Source organism: Gopherus flavomarginatus, chromosome 8 (assembly GCF_025201925.1).
Source record: "Gopherus flavomarginatus isolate rGopFla2 chromosome 8, rGopFla2.mat.asm, whole genome shotgun sequence".
NCBI classification, from domain to species: Eukaryota; Metazoa; Chordata; order Testudines; family Testudinidae; genus Gopherus; species Gopherus flavomarginatus.
In genome coordinates, this window is record NC_066624.1 from 2,304,633 (window position 1) to 2,331,458 (window position 26,826).

General features: G+C 39.2%; 1 protein-coding gene across 3 annotated transcripts in view; it reads right to left on the reverse strand.

Moving 5' to 3' along the window:
- LRCH2 (leucine rich repeats and calponin homology domain containing 2) overlaps positions 1 to 26,826 on the reverse strand; it is an 89,974-nt gene that overhangs the window by 56,160 nt on the left and 6,988 nt on the right. For 2 of the 3 annotated variants that reach the window (XM_050964912.1, XM_050964911.1), the window contains exons 2-3: positions 2,462 to 2,606; positions 116 to 242 (exon numbers count right to left, since the gene is read on the reverse strand). In XM_050964912.1, coding sequence (XP_050820869.1) covers positions 116 to 242; positions 2,462 to 2,606 — 272 coding nt within the window. Of the gene's footprint in view, positions 1 to 115; positions 243 to 2,461; positions 2,607 to 10,839; positions 10,984 to 26,826 lie in introns of all 3 variants that reach the window. The other variant, XM_050964913.1, reaches the window with a different exon arrangement.

A 26,826-nucleotide genomic window follows, 5' to 3' on the forward strand; every position in this document is an offset into this window, starting at 1 on the left:
TGTACTACCATAATAAACTACTAATAGTAGTAGTATCAAATTACATTTTTTACAGCACTAATAAGTTATCTACACTGTAAATACACTTAACACTGGTGTACACAATTATACTCACCAACTCCATCAGGTCTCTTAACTTTCCAATTTCTTCTGGAATGGATACCAGCTTATTATTACTGACAACCAAAACTTTAAGTGGCAGGTCAAACAGGTATTTTGGCAATGTTGCTAAAAGATTTCGACTAAAAAGGGAAAAAAAAGATTACAATGAAATAGTCTTTTGAAGCTTGTATGAATTCCAAGAAAACATTCTCTCTGTTCCAATAGGTATTAAAATACACAGCAATACCCCTCATTCAAATTTTAACTGTGTTTCTCAGTGTGAATCACTCACATGAAAAAAGCCTGCCTTAGCCAAATAAATTCCATGTCCCCATTCAATATGAATAAAATAGCATTCTAGTGTAATAATTTAGTCTTCCAATAATATGATGTAAATCTAGGGAACAAGATGCAATTATAAAAACATTTCAACATCTTGGCAGACCAGCCTATACAAGTAATGTCAAGTGAAACAGACTGAAGATAAACGAGACAAAATAAGCAAACCTATTGACTTGTAAACTGAATCTCTGGGCTTGTCTACACTTGAAAAGCTACAGGAGAACAGCTGCACTTTGGAATAGATACTACCTAGGCCAGGGATTTTCAAACTGCAGGTCAGAACCCTTCAGGGGCTCGTGAGGTTATTACAAGGGCGGTCACGAGCTGTCAACCTCCATCTTAAACCCTGCTTGCCTCCAGCATTTACAATGGTGTTAAATATATTAAAAAGTGTGTTTAATTTATGCGGGGGGGGAGGTCATACTCAGAGGCTTGCTGTGTGAAAGGGGTCGCCAGTAAAAAAGTTTGAGACCCACTGACCTACGCTGATGGCAGGAGTTCTCCTGTCGGTGTAGGTAACTCATCTCTCCAAGAGGCAGTACTGAGATTGATGGAAGACTGTCTACAAGTGAATTTAGATTGGCTTAAACTATGTGGCTCTGGGGGTGTGAATTTTTCTCACCCCTGAGCAATGTAGCTGGATTGATCTAATTTTCTAGTGTAGACCAGACCTCTGTTAGGGCTTATCTTCATTCCAACAGTAGAGTCTAGTTACTCCACTCCAGCTAGCCTAGCTCAAGAGAATGATGGACCAAACTGTGAAACACTCAAGCTATACAATGATTTTGACTAGCAACACAGAGGGAGAGTTGAGGGAGCTGTTTTGGGTAACCACAGAGACAGATCCTGCAGGAGTGCCTGAGTCCGTTGTCCTCTTCACCAAGCAAGGATACTTCCCCAGAGAAGTAAAGCACATCATGGAACAGGCCACTCAAATACCCCAAGAACCTGCTTCAATGCAGAAATAAAACCCCCTACTTAAATTTGCATTTGTTCTTGTCTTGTTCGAAGAGTTTTTTTTCCTGCATCTTTTATCCCCAGAAGCAGAAAAGGATTGTGCTTTACAGCCCTTTGCACAGGAAAAGAAAAACAGCATAGGTCTCTCAGATGTCACTACTGTTCTTTAAAACCTCCACAAGACAGACCATTCTTACTCTGCAAATTTGCCAGTGCGTAACTTCCTAAATATTCCTTCCTGTTTCAAATTTGGCCCTGTATACTACATCTCCACAAGCTTCTGACTAAACAAAAAAAGGAAAGGATGGGGGTGGGGCGGAGGCACGGCGCATTGGCGCTTTCAAGACATGATTAACAATTATTTGTCCTGAGTCCTCTCTCTCTAGCAATCAAGTCACCTCAAACTTGACAAGAGCAAAATGACGGATGGTCACAAATCCCATGTGCAAAATGTATAGTGGACGAGATTATTCCAGAAGCTTTTAGGTGATCAGGGACCAAAACTTGGGCATACTGTAGAAAACAAGTCTCAACTGCACATGGGAAGGTTATAGTTTTCCATAATGGCCCATACAATATTTATGTATACCAATTACACTTTATAAGTAAGTAATTCTTCCTGTAAAGCTGGTGTTTCTTTCATCTCAAGATCCCATTATTTGTTTTCAGTAATACAGTCTACTCTCTTGCTACTCATTTGTGTGCTAAGTCACTAGAGCCTTCTGAACAGAATAATCCAGGCTCTACAGCCTATTTCCAACCTTCATATGCACTTTTATCTGCATAGCACCAGAAAGAAAGAAAACTTCCATTAGCTTCCCACATAGTTAGCTTCTGCAAATTATTGTTTGGAATATGGAATACAGTCAACTCCTTCCCATGAAGGAAGAAGGAGCTACTTGATCTACAACCAAAGACAAACGAACTATAGAACAACGTTTACCAAGCTGAGGAAAAGCAGGGAACAAAAGTAATCAAGGTCCTGAGGAGGATGAATGCCATCTTTCCTGATGTCTATATATAATCCCAAGACATCAACAGGAAAAAAAGAGTTACTCACCTAATATTAAGATATGTTAACATCTGCAGATTTTTGATGGCTTCAGGAATGGACTTGATGCAGTTGTGATACAAATTTAAAGTCTCAAGTGGTGCAAACAGCCAGACCTCTGGAGGAATTTCAGTAAATCTGTTCTTTGAAAGATCTGAAAAGAAAAGATAGTTTTCCAAAAAGTCAAAAATTTAACCAAAATTGGAGATGAACAAGATAACTGCTGTCCTTGCCATGTTGCTGCAAGATTAAGTGTTTGATGTTTATAAGTATTTTAGTTTTACTAGATGCTGCTGAGAAACAACTTATCCATTCACCCTGTTAAACAGCATTATTTTAGCAGATTTATCATGCCTTTCATCTCAATAAAACACAACTGTCATGTCTTCCATTTAAGTAGTACTAATCAAACAGTTCAAAACAGAATAAAATCCAGACACTAATGCTAGGATTATTTTGCTGGGCAGAAGAGGGGTGTAGTTTCCATCACACTCAAGTCGCAATGGTGATATATTTCAAAATGCAAGCCATCATTAGAAACTAAGTGGTCAGAACAAATTTGAATACTACAGACTATACGAAAGAAGCTCCCATACCATAAAAAAGTTGCAACAATGACTTCATCAAGTCTACGTTCTCAAATCAAGTGATAGAATCAGTTCATGTTGTCATCTTTGACAGGTGAGTACACTGGGCAGTTTTAATATACATCAATTTAAAAGTGTGATATGAACCCTGAATTCCAGAGGTATCAATAAGGCTGTCATTTAGTCATGGAGGGCAAGGAAGGCACAGATTCTGTGACCTCCAAAGACCTCTGTGACTTCAGCCAGCATCAGCTGGGAGCTGCAGGGTCCCCTATCGCCTGTGGAGGCATAGAACTGCAGGGTACCTCCCGCTGCTGACAAGCAGGAAGGGGGAAGAAGGGCCCCTGCTTCTCCTGGCCAGCAAGGGGGGCCCCCACTGCCTGAAGCCACCAACGGAGGGGGTTCCTGGAGCTCCCAGCCCATGGCAGATGCCAAGGCTCCTCATTTGGTTATGGATATTTCTAGTAAAAGTCAAGGACAGGTTACTGCTTCCGTGAATTTTTCATTATTGCCTGTGACCTGTCAGTGACGGTTACTAAAAATATCCATGACAAAAATCTTTGCCTTACTGATCAGTTAACCACCAAAAAGTTTTTTTTTTTAAAGATGTCAAGAACCTTAGCACAATAGTATATATAATAAAGAAAAGTGACTTCATTTGGATAGATCAGTAACCCCCTTTGAGTCCATTCTCACTACCGAGTGATTTAATATCTGAGCAAAACCCATTCAGCTAATTAAGTTATGACAGGACAGTGAGTGGGTGGGCATACAGTCACACAGAAATGTGTGACTGGAATGGACCTCAATAGGCCGCTTAGTCCAGTCCCTGGCACTGAGTCAAGTCTAAGTATTATTCTAGGCTATCCCTGACAGGTATTTGTCTAACCTGTTCTTCATAACCTCCAACAACAGAGATTCCACAACTTCCCTAGGAAAGTTATTCAGTGCTTACCTACACTTTCAATGTCTAACCTAAATCTCCTTTGCTGCCATTTAAGAACATTACTTCTTGTGCTGTTTTCAGTGGATGAGGAGAACAATTTAACACTTCTTTATAACAATCTTTTACATACATAAAAACTATCACATCCCCAGTCTTCTCTTTCCCAGACTAAACAAACTTAACTGCATGATTTGTGTACAAAGCTACAGTAACAGCATATTAGAAGTAGACATCAGCGTAAGGACCTTGCCGCTCTCTAAGAACATTAGGCTTTTTATGCCAATTTTCAGTAAAGATCAAAGTAAAATCCTGGCCCCACTGACTTCAGTGGCCAAGATCTCAGTCCACGTTTTTAGAACAAAATAAGATCCCTGAATATTAGGGTTTAAATGAGCCGTGACAACCTTTACATAAAATTTTAAGTGTTAAAAAAGTAACTACCTACACAGTATCTTTTCCAGTACAGATTTTTCATTTATGAATAATTTTTTTCTTCAAGAAAACGGGAAGACTGAGAAAGAGTCAGGTCTTTGTATTTCTTTATACATTTTTGTATCTTCAGGGAGTTCTTAACCTCATCTTGTCAGTTTAGGTAAACAGCTTCTTCTCCCAAAATAATCCGTTAAAATGAACAGTAAATTTATTTATGGAATTAATTCGTTAATTATATTTAGGCTTGGAAGAATTAGATTTTTAAATTGGTAAACATCATTTCACCCACACACAACAGACAAAAAAATATTTCCACTGATGATAAAGTAAGGCAAAAGTAAGAAAAATGCTGCTTAAGAACACTGATTTTAATTTAAGGATATTTATTTTTATATTTTGACATATGATGCAGACAATTTGTGTTTTAACTTTTTAAATCTCTAGATCTACGATCATCAAATAATTATAAGTAGTATTACACCACTATCATTCTTCAGCACTATCACCACATAGAATAGATTTTTCTTCTTGCTGTTGAATAGGTCCATGAAAGATTTTTCATTGCTTATGCACTCCTTTCATCATGTGGATAAAACAAAAAAAATCCTTAAAAACAAACACTGATAGTCAAAATTATAAAAAATAAAATAAAATCTAGTTCTGCCAAGCCTACTGATATTGAATAAAATAGAGATTAAGGGCACACAATCTAGATAGAATACAGAGACGCAAATATCAGAGGGGTAGCTGTGTTAGTCTGTATCCAAAAAAAAACCATAAAAGCTTATGCCCAAATAAATCTGTTAGTCTTTAAGGTGCCACTGGACTCCTGCGTGTATTAGAGACACAGATTTGTTCCTTTATTCAAAATAACTGTAGAAAGGTCTTAAAGATAATAGTTAAAACTGCATTTCAAACTTATCCTTGATAAACAGACTTGCTTTTGCAAGCAAAACCTTTTAGATCAAAAAATTGCAATTTAGAATGGTTTTACTATAATTTAATGGAATTAAAACTAAATCTATATAATTAAGAAAGAATGCATCTTGTCACCATAACCCTAATTAACAAAATTTTCTGCTTCCAAGATGCTTTGATTTTTAAAAACACTAGAAAATGGAAGATTCTCCTACTTGAAACTGGGTTTCTGTAGCAAAGCTATTGAAAGTCTAGTAGAAAGAAAATCACTGGTCTATTCAAATATACAAAAAATAGTGACCCAGTCACTGGATTACAAAAATTTTATTTCCCAGCCAACTATAATCCCTGTACACGCTGCATACTGTGCTTCACATTGGATTTTTCCTTAGCTTTTTTACATGCAAGAGAACCTCAGAGTTACGAACACCAGAGTTACAAACTGACCAGTCAACTACACACCTCATTTGGAACTGGAAGTATGCAATCAAGCAGCTGCAGAGACCAAAAAGAGCTAAACAGTACAGTATGGTATTAGACGTGAATTACTAAAAAAGAAATGTAGGAAAAGTTTTAAAAAGTATCTGACAAGATAAGGAAATTGTTTCTGTCATTTAAATTAAGATGGCTAAAGGCAGCATTTGTCTTCTGCATAGTGAAGTTTCAAAGCTGTATTTTGTCAATGTTTAGCTGTAAACTTTTAAATGAATAACCATAATATTTTGCTCAGTTACAAACAACATCTATTCCCAAGGTGTTCATAACTCTGAGGTTTTACTGTATACTTATGAAATAAAGTTCAATCTTGAATTATCTTTAGCATCTGGGTCGGAAAACAATGCAGGAGTGGACAGGGCCCAGGAATCCTGATCAGAATACAAAGTAAATCTTCTCCAGAAAGTGTTCATTACTGCCTGAAACCCCTATCCTTTTGTGACTAGAGAGCCTGTGTTTTAGAGTGCTTACAGTGGAAGAACTTTTCTCTTTCTTCTGGGACTGATCCCAAGAGGTATTGAGCACTCAATTCCCATTGAAGTCGGTCAGGGGTTTACAAAAGTTTAATATCTTTCAGCATCAGTCCCATGGAGAGATGAGGAAAATGGAATGTTGAGAACTGTGGCAACCCATCCCCACACAGGCATCTAGCATAGGATGGCTCATGGGAGTTTCCCTAGGTTGGAAGGGAAAAAAACGTTGTGGCCCTTCAAAGCCCCAGTACATGAGGATCTTCTGAGCACCTCTCTGTTTCCTGATGCAGTCACATCCCCCTGCCCTCCGGAATATCATTACTTTCCAAACCAATTTCCCCATCCACACACTGAACTTCCTTCCAAATCCCTTCTGTCTTATTTGTCCTCCTCTTTCACTCCCATTCATCTTCCCTCCATCCTCCCCAGTTTCTAGATTTTTAAGGCTTCTTCCCCCTTCTTTAATTCCAGCTTCTGGAACATCTCCCCCCACTCTTCCGCGCCCCATCCCTATGAAATGTTGCAGACAAATCAAGAGAAATAAAATATTGTTTAAAACAAGGATAAGGTTTAATCCAGATGCTTTTACACCACAGCTACAATCCAAGGCATTTTAAATGAATTAAATGCAGAAAACTGCAGATAAAATTACAGTGCAACTGTTACAGGCATATAAATACATTTTGCCACCACTGATATTCAGACAGGTACACGTGATAATTGTCAAAAGGAGGTTATGTGCCAAAATGCAGTATTGCATGTGGAGATAAGCTCAACTAAGCGCAGTTCTCAGAATGCTTTTCATACACTTTGTAGACCTTTACTGCTATATATATATATATTATATTTTGCAGTTTAAGAAATTTCATGTCTCAAATAAAGACTCTGAAAGAACAGATTTATTTGCTCAAACATGATTTAACACTAAGGATGGTTTTAAACAAAAGCAAATTAACACTGGTTAATACTGTCCAAACCCATGTTTCCTTCCCTATTTAAAATATACCATTTATTATTACTTCACAAAAAACCTGAGGCTGTCCAAAACCTGGGCAGTGCACTTTATTACACTTGCTTAATAAACACAAATGGTATCTGCCTCACTGACAACCAGCAGAGAAAATGTGTTTTGGTGAAGTCTAATCATGCAAAAGGGAAATAAAGGCACTAAAATCCCCACATATATTCCACTATAAATTACCACAGACACAGGCCCTGTGAGAAATGGCACTCTCAGTGCAATCTATATAGTTTAATACTTTAAAGGCAGGGATTTTCTAAGTGTTTTTAATTCTTTTGGTACCTAGTCAGCTGTTAAAGACAGACACTGAATTTTAATGCATAAAGATAATTGTAATCAATAGGAAAAGTTCTATGGTACACATTGTGGAAAAGAAAAAAAATCTCCATTAGCAAAGGAAAATTATATGTGACATAAAAACATTAATTTTGTGCTCCCTCAGCTGACTTTACAACTGGTGCTTACACAGTACAATGTTTCCATACCTGGGCAAGTGTCATTCCAGATTTGCAAAATTCTAATCCCCCAGGTCAGTCACTTTTTTGAGGAGTGAGAAAATGAAAATATTTTTCCATAGCATATATCCTTGTTGTCATGCTAAAGGGTGAGAGATTATATTTTGTGCTGTTCCTGGTAAACTTTCAGGTAGTTTTGCAAACCTGCATTATGTGATAATGCTCATTTACAATTGAAAGTCTCTGGCATGGTAATGTGTTAGATTAGATTAGTTTATTATTAATCCTTGGACTACTACTAGTTATGTCAACAGAATGAGAGTAAAATAGAACTTTTAATGTAAATAGATAAGTGGTAATCTGGCATCTTTTCAGTTTATATATTCTACCAAATATGCTACACATTTCACTCTGAATACATAGCAAAGCACTTCTGTTTCCTCCCCTTCCAAACTAAATAATACCTCTAAAAGGTTCTAGAAAAATATCATCATTAATACACATAAGATCTCAAACTTTTGAGAAACACTACAGAGCGATTCCAAAACCTTCCACTTGCAGTTCAAGTCTGATCACACAATGCATATGGCCATCTCAGTGTACAGGTAATTTTCTCCAAGTACTGAGAGGGGCACCTTATACGTGGAATAATAATAATATAAGATAGCACAATCAAATTACCCTTTACACAGTGTATATGCAATCACTAGACAGAGCAATGTTGTTGAATCAACTACATGCAGTCAAATATTGGGCTCATTAAATATAACACTTGAAATACATAACGTAATTACATGCTCTACCTATTATTCCTGTCTTATATAAAGGCAACTATCCAGTCACTCCTTTTTCCTCTTTTCAAACACTAGGGCAAGTGTCATGAGGAAAATCAAAAAGGGGGTAGGGGGAGCAAAAGACCTCAAACTCAAGATCTGCACCTTCCTTGACAGAGCTGCAATAGCGGACGCAGTGGTGGAATCCACAATGCAGATATGGCTAAAAGGCACTTTGACAGCTGTGTCATTTAGCCCTACAGATAACCATGCCTGAGCTACACTGGAGCTTTCACTGTACAGCCAACAGTGGATGTGTCCCATTCTAGCCTGTGCAGACAAAGCACGGGAGACTGCACAGCATGTATGTGCACAGCACAGAAAAATGTCTAGTGTTTCAGAGCAACATTCCTCCCCATATAGACATATACACACACACCTCCCTCAGGAGCCACAAAGGCTGAAACACTGCAACATCTGCTACCACCACAGACATTTAACCAGACAACATTGCTGGAAAACAAGTGCAGGTGAGCCATCAACAAGAGAGCTTCTTCTGTCAGAGAGCATCCTCAAAAACAACAGACAAAGCTCAAAGATGAAGGCCTCGTATTCAGAGGATGCTAATGTGGACTCAGCAATTTGAAAAACCTCTACTACTACTAAGTATCAGTGTCACCTATAGGCCATATGCTAATACAAAAAAAAAAAAAAAAAAAAAAAGAAAGACTGTTCCACCATTATCTTTCTGTTATATGGACTGATGCAGCAGCTGCTCTGCGTGTATGTCAACACTCACTAAATTCAAAGGGATTCCCATTCAAGGAAGGTCTGCAGCATTGCCCCCCATCCACAAATGCAGAAGTGAACACAGACACAAGATTGCTGCGACCATCACCAATTCGTTACTGTACATTTCTTGTGGGTAAAGTGTTTGTATTTTGTTTTTCGCGCAATGTGGCGAGTGTATTTAAGACTTTGATTTTATTAGCAAGCTTAGTCCTATAGTACAATGTTCTATAGCTAAAATGGTAGAATAATTATAGCATGTCAATGAGATGAGCTGTTATAGTTCAAAGAGATTTTTGGTTTCCTGACATATGCAAAATAGGAATGCTTATCTCACAGAAGCTCTCCTACTTCTTAAGCTCTAGAGAATTCTCACTCCAACTAGGAGAATTCAAGCTTTCCATGGTTTCCTTCTTGGTTCCAAAACTACGGATAGTTTTTGAAAACCATGTACATGAAAGCTGAATATGTTGAAGGAAATCAAGTTTGAAATAGCTGGATTTAAGTGCTAAACACTCTTGTTTAAAAAAAAAAAGTTACTCGATTTCCTTACAAAGAATCTCAGTTTAAGTTTCTTTAATTATACTACTTTAACTGGAAAGAATTCCTTTCAGATTTGTCGTGTACTGTAATATACACAATCTTCTGGAACAAGTCACATGACTAAGTGATGTGCCACTTAAACACCATCGCACAGTGTGCTAATTACACATTGTTGATTAATTTTCCAATCAAGGATCAACATCATGAAACATGTATTATTTCCATTTTACAGACATCCCACTCTCACTCCAGAAGCACCACACCTCAACCACAGTTTCATCTTTCCGTTTTACGGAAACAGCATATCTTGCCTTGAGGTAAACACGGGAACAATGGTCTGGTCCTGTACTCTGAGAAGGGCCCTTAATATGCAGACTATAGTTAACTTGCACATCAGATCCCCACCATAGGTCTTTTCTGCTGGTCCCCTGTAATCAGCCATTTAAAAAAAAATCATCCAATAATATGATCAATCCCACTGTTCCTGAATTCATCAAATTTTAACAAAAAATGTATAAAGCAGAAAATAGAGTGGGATTTCATACATGAAATATTTCTTCTTATGAGCAGGTTATTAAATAGCTTTCCAATATAGGGATTCCTGTACTGTACTCTGAAGCATATGCTGATGTCAGAAACTGGATGTAATACTAGACGGACAACTTGTCTGCTCCAATACAGCAAGTTGTAGGTCTGGAAATCTATGCTTTATTTCCACCTCTGCCACTGACTCACTTGAGCAAGCCACTTCATGGGCAGGGAAACGGGGAGGTACTAAGTGGTATAATATTATTTACCTAACTCACATGGGTGTTAAGGCTTTCAAGCAATTTGCAAATGTTCATGGGGAACACGCTTCATAGTGTTATTTATGTTTCGCTAACATAAAAATGTAGTCATCCTCTTAAAAGTCATCATCTTCTCCCTCATAAATGCTGGCACACTTGAAACCAACCTGAAGTAAATGGAAATTCTTGGCAAGAATCTGGATTCAATTATTAATTAGTCTTCCAGTTTCACAATGGCGCCCAATGTTTGTGTCACTCCTGACGACATCTGTCTGTCAGCTTTGATGAGGACAGATCAACAATAGGAGAGGCTGAGGGTGAAGAAAATATTCTACTTATCTTGGATACTTAAAATATACAATGCTGTGAAAATATATACTATATTTTAACCCTATATTCCTGTTGTGTCATAATTTCAGTTTCCCATCGCCATCTTTCCAGTAAACCCAGGGTAGAACTATGGCTTACAAAACTGTTTTAATATTAACATTATTTTATAAAGATTAATGTAAACAAATCACAGCTTAAAGCACCATATTTTATTTTAATGAAATGTTACTACAGTTCTATGGGTGGTGGCAAGGGGTTTGAATCATTAATTTAGGAGGTGGCACTGCCCGTACAGTTTGGGCTCCACCCATTTAGGGTTGGGAACCACATCTGAAAATATCTTTGTTTCTCTGACAAGTGTGAATAGAGCCAAACCATGAGGCATATGGTCCCCTATGTGGTAAGCCCACACTGGGACTAAGCAGCTCTATGATTTCACCAACACTGTGTTTTTTGTGAACTTCTCCCACCATTCTTCTAGCACTAGTGACACTCAGCCAGAACTAGTAATTGTGAGAGCACTAGTGTAAACCAGCTGTTGGAGTTTTTATTACAATTGGCTAATTCTTAGTTAGCACAAGCCAGGACCATGCAATATACCACTGAAAGCCAGTTCAACCATGCTAAAGTAAAAAGAGGCAGGGGTATGTCAAAGAAAGCCTCTGTGTAGACAAGAACAAAAAAGAGTTCATTCTAGTTTTCTCAAGATCATTCCATTGGATGGATAATTAAACAATTTTCCTTAGCCTATTACTGAAGCATCATAAAAACAAGCCAAATTTACCATTTGAGACAGCAGGATCATTGCCTCATGAACAGGTTTACATGGCAATGATTAATCTGTGCAGGGCTAGAAAATATGGGACTCACAAAGGATGCTGTGTTTTACAAGTCATACACCAGTATCTGAGTTACACATCTGAATATATTGAAATTGAATCATTAATAATCAAATTAAGTTAGCCATTAGCCAGAGAAGGAAGGAAAAGTTACTACTCAAATTTCATATCTAGCATCTGCTCCTTTTTGCTCCCAATTCTGATACTCAATGGACTGGACAATTGTATTTAAATTTATTCTTAGAACAGTTTTTTTTAATAAGTTTATCCAACACAAACATAGCCCTTTCCCAGATAGAAGGGGAAAGTGAAAGAATGAAATCACAGACTAAAATAGGTTTTGTTTGTTTGTTTTTGAGAAAAGTAAACCTCAGCACTAAGATTTCTTGAGAGCAGGGAAAATTATGATCCTTGACTCTGTCTCAAGATGAACGGTAAGCCACAGAAGGCAAAGGGGGAAAAAGCCCCAAGGCTCCGATATCTGCCACCATTGGCATATGCACTAATTCACTCTTAGATACGAAAAAGATTTGATGCCATTTAAACATCTATTAATACAAAATTGTAGTCATTCTAATATAAAACAGGCACTTTTTATTTCAGGGTAATGATCCTTGGATTCCTATGACCACATCAGTGGCCAAAGAAAGTTAAAATGAAATTTAAATTTACTAAGTAATTATTGTACCGGTGATGTGATTACAGACCCCACATATAAGTAATTCCAGGTGCCTGGCCTGAAAGTCAAAACACCAGGAATTTTATATAAACTTGTGTATATTTTCTCACTGAAACACAATGTAATTTCAGTAGAGAAGAGGTGGGGCAAGGGTTCTTTTCTGTCAAAAGCACAAGAAAGAGTTTGGACAACTAGGATGTATTCCAAGAACTACCACAAACTTCTTGTGACACTTATAGTAAATATGCAAAATGGAGATAGTTCTCTACTTCACTGGGATGTGAAGCTTAATTTATTAGTGTGTGTAAACAGCTTTGATGTTTTTGGATGGATGGCACTATACTAAAATTAAATATTAAAAAGCAAGAGAATCTTTTCAACAATAATTAGAAAATAACTTTCTCTGCAACTTATTGCAGCTGCTTGTTCAGTACCATTTAAAGTTAATGTTGGGAACAACTTTAAAAAAATAGTCAGTTAAAACCCACTCCTTCTACTCAACATACCGACAAACTGTCTTCAGAGTTACAACTGCCTAATGATTTGCAATGAAACTTTCACTGTATACAAAATTTCACAATATTTCATGTAGCATAGAGTACAAGAGTAAGGGAAAGACACTTGTGACAACCAATGGAAAATGATTCAAAATATTTGATATATCAATCCCCGGATTCTTATTTAAAAAGAAAAAACAAAGATGTGCATCTGAAACAGAAACACACACGCAATCATGTTCCAGATCAAAGCCCTTACCGAATATTCCACAATCTATAAGGGAAGAGGAATGTCCAATGAAAGCTCAGTTTTTAAGCCGACTCTCTCTATGGGCTCAGTTCTGCAAAGTGCTTAGCACACTAGCATGATCCAGCAAAGCACTTAAGCACATGCATAGCTTTAACCATGTGAGTAGTCCACATGTCTTCCATGCAAGATAGCAGCACACCGTGCAAGATCAAGCCCTGTAAGAAGCTGTGATTCTTCTAAGTAGAAGGATGAAGAATTAAAAAGAGAGAATCCTCTCTCTCATAGATCAGCATCCAATCATTGCAGACTAAAGGTTCCTTGGCAGGGTTATTGAGGACTTTTTCTAAGCTTTTATTCCATTATTTCAGCTGTTGTAAAAGAGGTACAAATACCTATATAACCCTTGCCAGATATCCAGAGACTCCTACTGTCAGTTATTTTTCCCTATTATTATGCCCTGTAAAAAGAAGGGGGGAAAAAAAAAAAAGAGGATAAATCTCAGAAGTACAGGTCAGATAGAGCAACAGGGGGGAAAAAAACACCTGCATCAACAGCAACATGTGGTTTGTGTCTAACATCATTCTTTAGTATGATTAATAATAACAGAAAGAGAGACGTGCCCATACCACTCAGAAAAGTGCTAAGTTTCTGAAGAATTTGAAGTGCTACTGGTATTAACACATCTTTCAGGACTCTGAACAACATTTCTTTAGAAACTGAGTGTTTGTGTTATACTATGTAATAGTAAACCAGGGAAATAACAAACATAGTCTACTTCAAAACGAGGATAGTTGTTTCTGAAGAAGAGATCCATTTCTGCTGCTCATTCCCAAACTGAAGCCGTAATCATCTTGTGACATCAATCATTTCCACAGTAACCAACTTCAGTGTCAGAGGATATGATTTCAATTTGGAAAGAGGAAGTATATCTTTTCTTGTCACTGAGGAACAGAGGCCCTGTTTTTATGCAATTGTCTTTTTTAAAAAAGGAATGACAAATAAAATGTGAATAATAATGCCATTCTCCAAGGGAAAAAATGTGGTTGATGAGAAGTCAGCAGACATTTAAAGACAAGACTCAATCTATTGTCCTTAAACTGAATCAGTCCATAAGTCATATACAGATATCTGTATCTATAAGTATGCATTTAGAATAGCAAGACATGTCCATGTGTTCATATCTGCCTTAAAGACCTCTAATGATTCTTATGAATTTATATTGTAGCATTAATCAAACAAGTATTTATAAAACCAATACAGAAGATTAGTGGTAGAAAACAGCTCAATGACTTTAGCTAAAAGCAGTTCACAGATTAGTCTCTCATCAGCTTACCAAAATGGAAATAAACCCCATCCCATTACACACTTTAAAAAAAAAAACAAAAAACTTTACAACTGTATCATGATCTATTACAAGAAAGAAGTAGAGAGAAGCTAGTAAGTGAAAGATGGTTTTAAAATTACAAAAGACAACACGTAATATGTTGCTACTTTAAAACTGTATTCTAAGGGGAGCTGGCAAAGACTCCATTCCTGTATTTAGGCTAACACATTCCACTGTGAAATATTTTTGTGACTTTGAGAAATTCTAAAACCCTCAATGTTCGCAGCAGGTTTTTCAAATTTAGCAGTGGGAAAGTCCATGGGCTAGAGAAGGGTCTTTTGTCCAGTGAAATTCCATTCAGGTTTGGCTGACAAAAACTTTCGGAAGTCTCCACTTCTCTCAGGTTGCTTTTGTTGTCACCATGCCATAACTGAATGTGAAGACTAATTTTAAAGCCAGGCCTACACTCCCAAAGCAGCACACACCTCTCCCCAACACACTTACACTTGGAACACGGGGAACTGATGACCACTCCAGTGGTGACTAAGCGTTTGCTCTTGCCGCTTGCCTTCCTTAGTCTTTACATCTACCTAAATCCACTAGCAAAAACAAAGTCAGAACTAACTAACACGACATTTGCTGCTCTTACAAGGGTAGTGAACAATGCATGTTCTATTCTTTTCTCCTACCCTTTGTCTGTCTTGCTTATTTGGATTGGAAGATCTTTGGGGCAGGAACAGTCTTACACTTGTGTTTGTACAGTACCTAGCACAATGATTCCCATTCGACCCCTAACCACCATCGTAACATGATAAAATATCAGCAACCACCAACAATTCTAGAATAATTGGATGGTATCAGACTTGTCAATTTAGTTCTTAGTAACACACTTTTAAAAACTGAACATTTGCTCCAGGTTCAATTAAGATTATTAGCTTTAAATTAATGTCATCATCCCCACCAATATGAGTCTGGCTGATCGGCAGATACAAAAAACCCATCTAAGGAATAACATGGATTTCACAGAATACAATTAATCCTCATAACCAAGAGCAAGACATGAGCAGCTAATGACACTTATTTCTTGAAGGTGCACAGCTATTTCAGAAGCTCTTTTTTCATTAAATGTGAAAAAAACTACAATGAATATTTAAAGGTACATAAGGATGTTTTAGTTACTCAGTGCTTCTCTATTTATACCTACTGTAGAGCCACCAGCATCATAGCTTATTTAATCACTAAATGCACAGCAGGTAGCCCAAGCATCAAACTACTGTATTTGCAGCTGCATTCTTCCTCTCTCATTCATTCAACGCCACACAACAACCAGACATACAGAGGTTATCACAAACTAAGATCAGGTTTTACTGGATAGGATGCTTAAATTTTCATCTATACCGGGGTAGGCAACCAATGGCATGCGTGCCGATTTTCAGTGGCACTCAACACTGCCTGGGTCCTGGCCACAGGTCTGGGGGACTCTGCATTTTAATTTAATTTTAAATGAAGCATCTTAAACATTTTAAAAAACCTTATTAACTTTACATATAATAGTTTAGTTGTGGCACCTTATAGACTAATAGACATTTTGGAGCATGTGCTTTCACCCACGAAAGCTCATGCTCCAAAACGTCTGTTAGTCTATAAGGTGCCACAGGATTCTTTGCTGCTTTTACAGATCCAGACTAACACGGCTACCCCACTGATACTTGACAATAGTTTAGTTATATATTGTAGACTTACACTTTAACATTTTTAGGTGGTCTCTTTCTGTGTTACTAGCAAGTTAAACCTTAGATTAGAATGAATAAATGAAGACTCGGCACACCACTTCTGAAAGGTTGCCGACCTCTGATCTATTCCTTTATTTCAAGATTTGAGAAGGCAGTGTGGTCTAATGGAAAGACCACTGGACTGAGACCCAGGAGACCAGGGTTCTATTGCTGGCTTACCCAAGGTTGCTAGAAGGCCAGTGGCTAAGTCACTTCGTTTCTCTATGCCTCAGTTTACCCATCTGTAAAATGAGGATAATGATACTGTTCTCCTTTGAGATACTCATGAAAAGCACTATATAAGAGCTATTATCTAAAATATATACTCTTACTCCCTGACTAAACTGACATTGTTCCATTAACACTACATTATGTAAAAATAATTTTAAAGCGAGTGCGAAACTATTTAAATTACAACAGCCTGTACAGTGCATTCTAACAATCCAAAATTTTCAAATATTTCACCATGCCAAAACAACTGAACTGAAAGTTCAAATTGTGCTCCCACTCTTCCACTTCAGAAACAGGTTCTACAGGACTGAAAAACCAGGGGCCAAAACCAAGCAATAGTGCTCTATAAACCTACCACATAGCCATGCGGCTGTTTTACATGACTGCAATAGAAACAATAACTCTACCTCAGATTGAACGAGCCTTGACACAGCTTTTAATGTCATCACAATGCAAAATGCAGTCACCTAGTGACTGCACTGCCTGAGGAACTGCAGTTAAATGATAGAAAGCCAAGCGGAATTTAAGAGTTAGTCCTCTCCAAGGAGACCTGTGAGGGCCTTTTGACATCAAGTATATGGGAAAAGTCCTTCTCAAGATGGGTATGCAGTTATGGGGAAAACTGTTGCCAATGCAATACTCTTATTAAGGCAGAACTCAGATGACTCCACTGCACCACTTCATCCTTTCAGCATGTGGTATAAAGTTGATCAGATATTAGTGCCTGAATTTCAGTTACTCTATGAAATTAAGTCACACCATCAAGGAAAATATTCTTCCAGACAAGGAATTTGATGTCAGAGGTACTGAGTGGCTAAGATGAGCCACCATTTTCTTTGTCAAGACCACATGGATATTCCTCAACATTGGGAGCATCCTAATTTCACAGTGTCAGGTCCTGAATAAACCAGACAAAAAGGGGCTGCAGACACATATGGCCCCAGATGGAGTTAATCTAAGTGAGATGAAAGCAGTTAAGCCATGTGTGTAGGGCAGGCAAAAGGTTCCACATGGGCCTACAGCATAAGCCTTTTCAACTAAAGACTGTAAACCTTTGTTGTCTGGTAGGCTGCTTCCAAGCGGCCAGGAGGCCTTAAAGACTTGCTCAAATGCACAATGTCTACAGAGCGCTAACTTCTCTGAAGCCAGGCTGTCAAATAACTTCATCTCACAGTATCAGAGGGGTAACTGTGTTAGTCTGGATCTATAAAAGCAGCAAAGAGTCCTGTGGCACCTTATAGACTAACAGACGTTTTGGAGCATGAGCTTTCGTGGGTAAATTTTCACAGTAAATTTTCCTTTCAGTTAGATATTTAGGGATGCTAAATTATTTCCACTACCTTCATCGACTGTTTTCAAAAATTTAAATGTAGGTGCTAATTTTGAAACTGAAAACCATGTAACCAATGTGAACAGGACTGCATTCTTAGTGTCTCAAAAAACAGCTTTGCAGCTCTTTAGATGAATACATTTAAACAGTATACTATCCAAATTTAAATTGAAAAAAAAAATAAAAAAAGGTAATTTGACAGGTACTGTCTGGAAAAACTAGTTATACATGAAAGGCCTTTAAAATTCATTGTTTACAGGCTCCCTAAATAAATCATTTGTTCTAAAAGAACAAAAGATACTGTTAGTTCATAAAATACCTTGTGGTATGTAAATTACTAACTGGCACATTTGTGCCGAACTAAAATATACAGGGTATGATTACTACACTAATACATGTAAAACAGAATCTGAAAAGTATCAGCTGGTGGGGCTTTGATAGTATTTTTTTTAAATGATTCAGTGATATCACTTTGACTTGCCCTGATAATCTCAAGTATTTGGAAAAAATATTTTAATACGGCTTGAATATTGAATTGAGATTTTTTGAAATAGGCCACTGAAACAAAATCCTAAGGAATCAGTGCAACTAGCAGGTGAGAAGAAGCAACTTTTACTCTTACCTGTGCAATCTGGAGGCTATTCAAACACTTACAGAATTTATACCCTGCCCAATCTGTTCATGTTGAGTTATTTAATCAGGCTTTACAATAAAGGAAGATTTGAAGAATACATTTTATTTCTAGTCTTCTACAGAAGACAGTTAATGGAAGACTGACATTGCATTTTCACCTTTATCCAACCAGACTGGCTTTTTTCAGGAAATGTCTATCTTCAGTCATATAACAGGGAAGGAAAGAAAATAAGAACTGTTCAATTGCCAATTCATAGGAACTTTACTACTGAGACAAATGTCTAATGCTCTGCTCACATTAAATTTTACAAACTCTGGAGAATAAAAGATATCATTAGTGAAATTTTAACGTTACTAATGAAGAGACAGGATTATAGGAAGAAAGGTCTCCCAGCTACAGTAATATTGCACAACTAGGTGAGATAAGTCGACATCTCATGTAAGTTAAGTTAGACTTTCTACTGGAACTAAATGCTTCTGAGTTTGTTAATGGTGCCTTCTTCAGTTATTTCTTAAATAGAAACAAACTATTATAAGTTCTGTTGATATTAACAAACATTATTAATGTTAGTCAAAGTACATTTAATATGAGGAGGCTTTAAAATTTTACCAATCACTCATGTTGCACAGGTCTAAACCTATTAGTCAGGAGACTGATTTAAAAAATAAGTAACTTCAACTGCGATCTCATTGGGTGATGCTTTTAGACAAAGAGTATGTCTACATCTACAATTTTGCAGCGCTGGTTGTTACAGCTGTATTAGTACAGCTGTATAGGGCCAGCGCTGCAGAGTGGCCACACTTACAGCAACCAGCGCTGCAAGTGGTGTTAGATGTGGCCACACTGCAGCGCTGTTGGGCGGCTTGCAGGGGGGTTCGGGGAACGCGAGAGCAAACTGCAGGGAAGGAGACCTGCTTGCAGAGGGGTTCGGGGAACGCGAGAGCACACCGCGGGGAAGCAGGTCTCCTTCCCCGCGGTGTGCTCTCGCGTTCCCCGAACCCCCCCGCAAGCAGGTCTCCTTTCCCGCGGTTTGCTCCGGTGTTCCCCGAACCCCCCCGCAAGCAGGTCTCCTTCCCCGCGGTGTGCTCTCGCGTTCCCCAAACCCCCCCGCAAGCAGGTCTCCTTCCCCGCGGTTTGCTCCGGTGTTCCCCGAACCCCCCTGCAAACCGCGGGGAAGGAGCCCTGCTTGCGGGGGGGGTTCGGGGAACGCGAGAGCACACCGCGGGGAAGGAGACCTGCTTGCGGGGGGGTTCGGGGAACGCGAGAGCACACCGCGGGGAAGGAGACCTGCTTCCCCGCGGTTTGCTCTCGCGTTCCCCGAACTCCCCCTTCCCCGTGGTTTGCAGGAGACCTGCTTGCGGGGGGGTTCGGGGAACGCGAGAGCAAACCGCGGGGAAGGATATCTGCTTGATTACCAGAGAGGCTTCCTCAGGTATGCTGGGATACCTGCTTATTCCACGGAAGTCAAGAAAAACGCTGGTGAGTGTCTACACCTGATGACCAGCGCTGGATCACCAGCGCTGGATCCTCTACACCCGAGGTTCGACCGGGTGTACGGCCAGCGCTGCAAACAGGGAGTTGCAGCGCTGGTAATGCCCTGCAGATGTGTACACCTCCTAAGTTGCAGCGCTGTAACCCCCTCACCAGCGCTGCAACTTTGTGGTGTAGACAAGGCCAAAGACAAAGCCCCAGATGCCAGGAAGAGTAGGTACTATCTTTTGGAAAAGCATCTGCTAATGTCTCAAATTTGAACTCCTTTTTCCCCAAACAAGTCGTTTGGCTGCTGGAAGGGAAGACTGAGCACTTTCTCTCACCAACCCCAGAGTCTCAAGACTGCTGTAAGTGAGGTGATGGCCTATGCTGTTCTATCCCCCTCTAGCTGTCTTGGGGCAAGTGTTGGAATTACTCCACTCAACTAAGGCCTTGGCTACACTGGTGCTTTACAGCGCTGCAACTTTCTCGCTCAGGGCTGTGAAAAAAACACACCCGAGTGCAGCAAGTTACAGCACTGCAAAGCGCCAGTGTAAACAGTGCCCCAGCGCTGGGAGCACGACTTCCAGTGCTGCAAGCTAATCCTCACGGGAAGGTGGAGTACTTGCAGCGCTGGGAGAGCTCTCTCCCAGCGCTGGCACCACGACCACACTCACACTCGCGGCAGCGCTTTGGAGTTTCGAGTGTAGCCAAGCCCTTTGTCCGAAACAGCAGCAGAAAACACTAGCATTACTCTGGTCAATTTCATTAATTTCACAGTTCTGAACAGTAATGGAAAAACTGGACAACGTTGTTAGATTTCATTCTATTGCTGCTTAAAAAAAAAACCAAAAAAACCAAAAAACCACACACACAACCTGCAGAGGCCGTGGAGCTTTTTAGAAGTTGCAGGAGATACTGCTGCATTTGTTCATATTTGGAAGGTTTCTTCCACAACTTTAAGGACAAAGAATACTTCGGTAAGGAAAGAGTGCTTACACTTGACAGAATTCGTTGTTGGTCCTCATATATGCCACTGCAAGCTGCCTAGTCACTAGTAGCAAGTGGATTTTTCAAGCTCTGATTCAATGCATTGGTAATATAAAGAGTAAAAACATTCAACTTTTCTAACAGCTTTCAGAAGTAGATTCCCTTCCACTTTCAGTTATCTGTTTTGGAGGCAAGAGCGCTTTTCAGATTTTCTTTTGACCAATTTTAATAAGGGGTACTGGGTACATCTGATTTTTCAGACATTAGGCCCATCTTTTATTCAGTTTAAGTTTCTACAATACCCCAGTTACTATAGCCAAGGATGTGTGTTTTCTGATAAATATTTAATTCATAATAATCATCTTACTTTCATGTTCCAATCTTTCATAAATTTAATTTAGTTCATCTTTGTTTTGACTTAATTCAACATTGCTTTAAAAAATTAAAAAATTTACTCTCTCATTTTTCCAGACTTCAAATTTTGTATTAGCAGGCTGTTCCTGATGCTGCTTGGAATGGTGAGCTTCAGAAAATAGTCTAATTTGTCTGTTGTATTTCAAGGATGCACATGCATCAAAAGACTTAGTTTTATTTCTATAAATTTACTATTTTATATTAACATTAATTATGCTAAATATGATTTTAAGAACATTCAGAACCACAGTCATTTGGGACTGCCCATGCTTTAAGAAGATTTGGTAGGAGAGTATAGTTGAACATTTTGGATTTTCATCTATCTTTTTATGGTGCGTAGCCTGAAAAACCTGGGTTTGATCAGAAGGCTTCGGTGATCTGAAGTTTAGATCTGATGAGCAAGTGTTATGCTGGACTCGGAGATGCTCGCTGCTTTTATAAAATAACTGAAATGAAAAGATATCTTTCTGAAATCCACAGTGCTTACATTTGGCAGATCTTCAATAATCAGACCAGACTGTAAAATCATGAGGGAAGAAATCAAATCTTTGTATATGTTCATACAGTATCCAGGACAATGGGTGTTCTGAATTACTAGCTAGGAAAAAGGCGAGTGCATCTGTGAAATTGTCCTTGGGTGTATTTTATAAAGTGCAGTATCTGCCCAAATTGAGAGCCAGCTATGAAAGCTGGCTGAATTAAAATACAAAAAGTAAACCACAGAAAGATCAAAAAGTAGAGTATTATGACATTTCTTCAGAGAACACCAGAGCAGACTGAAATTTCAGAATAAGTTTTCCTTAACTCAGAAATCCATACTAGCATACCAGACAGACTCCCAAAGGGATGGTGGGGAGGAAAGGATCCCTTCAAGATTTTAAAACTTGCTTTTCCATTATCCTCTGCCTCCAAACAACTACAGTGAAACCCCGCTATAACGCAACATTTGGGGTCCAAAAAATTCCATCGTGATAAATGCAGGGTCGCGGTATAGCGGTGTTTCAAGCCGATCAGTTTAACTCAGTGGTCCCCAACGCGGTGCACTGATGTGCGCTGCCTAGTGCCTAGCAGAGGAGAGAAGCTGCCGCCCCGCACCTGCCGGGGACAGAGAACTCCGAGGCTGCAGGCGCCAGTGCTCTCTCTCCCCGGCAGGTGCGGGGCCGCGGCTTTTCTCCGGCTTGGAGAGAAGCCGCGGCCCTGTGCCTGCCAGGGACAGAGAACTCGAGGGCTGCGGGTGCCAGTGCTCTCTGTCCCCAGCAGGCACAGGGCCGCGGCTTCTCTCCCCTGCTAGGCACTAAGCAGGGGCACCTCAATGTCCCAGCAGGTGCCATGGCATTGGGGACAACTGGTATTAGGTCGTAAAGGGGAGCCAACTTATGATCGCGTTATATGCGATTTCCTGTTATGGCGGGGAGCATTATTGCGAGGTTTGTCCACAAATAGGAAGAAGTTGTATAATGAGAACACTTTTTGTTCATAAAGTAGAGGTTTTTGTAGGGCTGTGCATAAGCATTTCACATAAAGGGTTTTTGCTTTGTTTTTAAAAGAAAGGTCAGTCCGTCAGCACTGATTCAGATATGAATATAAAGGGGTAATTAGAATGAACCTAAAGCACATTAAACTCCATATTTGTCATTGTAATGAAATCTATCGTAGTTACACTTAGTATTTCTGCTTGTTAGCCTACACAGAATAGTTCCCAAAGAAAAACTTCCAAACTTACAGAAAAAATTTTCATGACACCTTAGTAAATCAGTTTGATCCAGCCAATTAAAAAGAACACAGGAGACAGTTTTACAAGTGCCTAAGCAACAAAGGAGTAGAAGTCCAGCTAGTCAAACAAAATTACATCATCTTAACTTTTTCTTCATTCCATGTACTAACAGAAGAGTAACATGCCTGATCATTTTTTCTTTCAGCAGCTTTAAATTTTATTAGTTTTTCTATTCAGTTTGCGCATATGACAGCAGTCCATATAAAGCAATTTTCACTTGTGTTACTGATCAGTTTCAGTTCCTTGTCTCAATCATCTTATCAATATTACTCCTAAGCTTCCTCTATGGGAAGTTCATTTGCACATACTTTCCCCGGACCCTGGAAGTGTGTGTTTAACTAGTATTTCAGCAGAAGTGAAGCTGTTGAAGTTTCGGCATTTATTTGGATGCTAATATGTAACTTTGTTGGCGGTGGGGGAGAGGAAGGGAAATCTTGAATTCACAAATCTCTACATTTAAAATAAGATTGTCATGGAGTTTCTGTACACCCTACAAGAATCAGAGAAAACGGATGCATGTCTCTCCCAAATGCCTGCGAATGAGCAAGGGAAGAAAGAAGGGTGACCAGGAGGATAGGTCTCTTCCCTGCCCCACTACACAACTTCTGCATGGACCCAGAGGAAGAGCAGAGAAAGTGGACATTTAGGTACCTCCCCTGCAGAATGTCTGCCTGCAGTGAGGGAACTGGAAAGAAAAAACTAAGATGAACTGGAGAAAGGGGGAACTCCTAAGTTTATCTTGTCAAACTGTGGTGACATGCACAGAGACATACACTGCTCCTGCATATACTCACCAACAGCCACTGAGAGGCATGCATGTTTCCCTGCCATATGTGCTCGCAACAAAGCAGCAGGAGAGAAAGACAAAGGAAACTTCCAAAACAAATTAGAAAACAGAACTTGGAGATTGGGGGGCAGAGGGAGAGTGCGGCAGTATAGTATCTAACATTGCTTTTGTTAGGTTTTGAGCTCTGACCATATCATTTTAAGGTTAAAACTAAACAAAACACAATAGTTAAATAATATTGTGGATGAGGGGCAAGAATGAAGAGAGCTCTACATCCTAAGTTTTGCCCGAGTTAAGAAAACAATTAAAATTTAACCTATTTTAGTGTTATGGCAAATAAAATTGAGACTCTGCCTCACATAGTTAACACAGCACTAATCAAATTTATGTAAGACTTTTCAGGTAAGCAGCATATAAGTTAAACAACACTTACCATAGTCAAGAACTACGTATGAGATTTTCAAAAAGGCACAGATGAGCAGTAAGTTCCTAACACCTAATGAAGGTCAGTGGAAGTTGGGCGTCTAATTTCTCTGAACATCCAAAGGTCCCTGGCTTTGGCTGCTACTTCAGCTGCTTCCACAAGCTGAAGTCTCAGCCTGGTTCTTCCTGCAGTTTCTCCCTCCCCACCAAGGCCACATGGCAGGGACAGAAAAGAGGCACCACTTAGGTTCTACTTTCCCCAAAGTGCTGGAGAGACAATCTCCCCTGAACGGGTCTGGGTTCAAGGGGGTAATCCAGTCATATTGTAAAACTGCCACAGAGATTTGGAGGCCTGCACACACTTTGTTGTGCTAAATATTAGAACACTGACAAGAACAACTCACTTAACAGTATTTTATTATAGTGTTCACTGAAATTTCTTCCTGCTTTGAACCTCCACCTGTCATAAATGGATAGTTAAGAGTTAATAGAACAAAAGTACTTCATGTCTCTTTTGCCTGTAAAGGGTTAACAAGATCAGGTGACAGCCAGGCTCACTGACCAGAGGACCAATCAGGGGACAGGATACTTTCAAATCTTGAGGGAGGGAAGTTTTTGTGTGTGCTGTTAGTTTTTGGTTGTTGTTCTCTCTGGGTTCTGAGAGTGACCAGACGTGCAACCAGGTTTCTCTCCAATCTCTCCGATACAGTCTCTTATATGTCCAGAATAGTAAGTACTAGGTAGATTAGGCGAGTTAGGCTTATATTTGTTTTCTTTATTTGCAAATGTGTATTTGGCTGGGAGGAGTTCAAATGTGTATTTGGCTGAAAGGATTTTAATTTGTACTTGTATACTTAGGCTGGGAGGGTATTCCCAGTGTCTATAGCTGAAAGACCCTGTAACATATTCCATCTTAAATTTACAAAGATAATTTTTACAGTTTTTTCTTTTTTTTAATTAAAAGTTTTTCTTGTTTAAGAACCTGATTGTTTTTTTATTCTGGTGAGACCCCAGGGGACTGGGTCTGGATCCACCAGGGAATTGGTGGGGAGAAAGGAGGGAAGGGGGAGAGAGACGTTATTTTCTCTCTGTGTTAGGATTACTTTCTCTCTCAGGGAAAGTCTGAAAGGGGGGGAGGGGAATTTCCTCTCTGTTTTAAGATTCAAGGAGTCTGAATCACAGTGATCTTCCAGGGTAACCCAGGGAGGGGAAGCCTGGGAGAGGCAACGGTGAGGGAAAGGGTTTACTTTCCTTGTGTTAAGATCCAGAGGGTCTGGGTCTTGGGGGTCCCCGGGCAAGGTTTTGGGGGAACCAGAGTGTACCAGGCACTGGAATTCCTGGTTGGTGGCAGCGCTACAAGTACTAAGCTGGTAATTGAGCTTAGAGGAATTCATGCTGGTACCCCATCTTTTGGACGCTAAGATTCAGATTGAGGAATTATACCATGACACCACCTAATATTGGTCCTATTAAATTTCTCTAAACTTTTGTTTAAATGTGTTAATGCATCAGGACAGGCTTTGTAGCAGAAGTATTTAGGTGTTATAATAGTCACAATTATTTTTCTTCCAATATCCACTGCCATTATTTCCCCCCCACACACACACATCTGTATTTCTGAACCAGTTATTCACGTTTGATCCTCTCATTCTCTTCAGTCATTTACACCCATTTCTCTGACATGTGCCTTCAATGAGAGTGAAACATACACAGCAGAACATGGTATTTCCTCCTTCTAACAATCAATGTGCTCTAAGCTATTTAAATAAAAGGTGTGTGGAGTGTTGGGTTCCAGCTATTTCAATATGCAACTTCATTTTAAGCAACTGCACTGGGCTGGTGATGAGATATTAACACTGATTTTGTTCGAATAAAGATCTGATTCTGAAGTGGGATCTGTTAGTGTGGACCTCTCCTCCCAAAGTCCCATTACAAATTCAAACATGGCAGGTACTGTCCAACACAAACAAGTTTTCTACATCAAATAGAGATAAAAAATAATAAACAAATCAGAGATTTGGAATTATCAGTATCATACTGATACAGATCATACAGCTGGATCACCCAGGTTAAAGGGAGCAATTAAGGAAGGCAAGGACATTGCTGAGAAACTACATGACTTCTTTGCATCAGTCTTCAAAGGATGTTGAAGAGATACCAGACCCAGACCTATAATTTTCTTGTAATAGAGGTGAGGTACCATCAAAGACTGCAGTGCCAGAAGATGATGTACTGAAGCAATCTGATCATTTAAAAAGCAACAAGTCACCAGGCCCAGCATGAATCCAAAAGTATGAAGTGACTGAATGGCTAAGGAAAATATGTAACCTCTGACCAAGAGCAGCTACTGTTCCAAAGGACTGAGAGTAACAGATGATGTACCCATATATTAAAAAAGGACAGAGGTGAA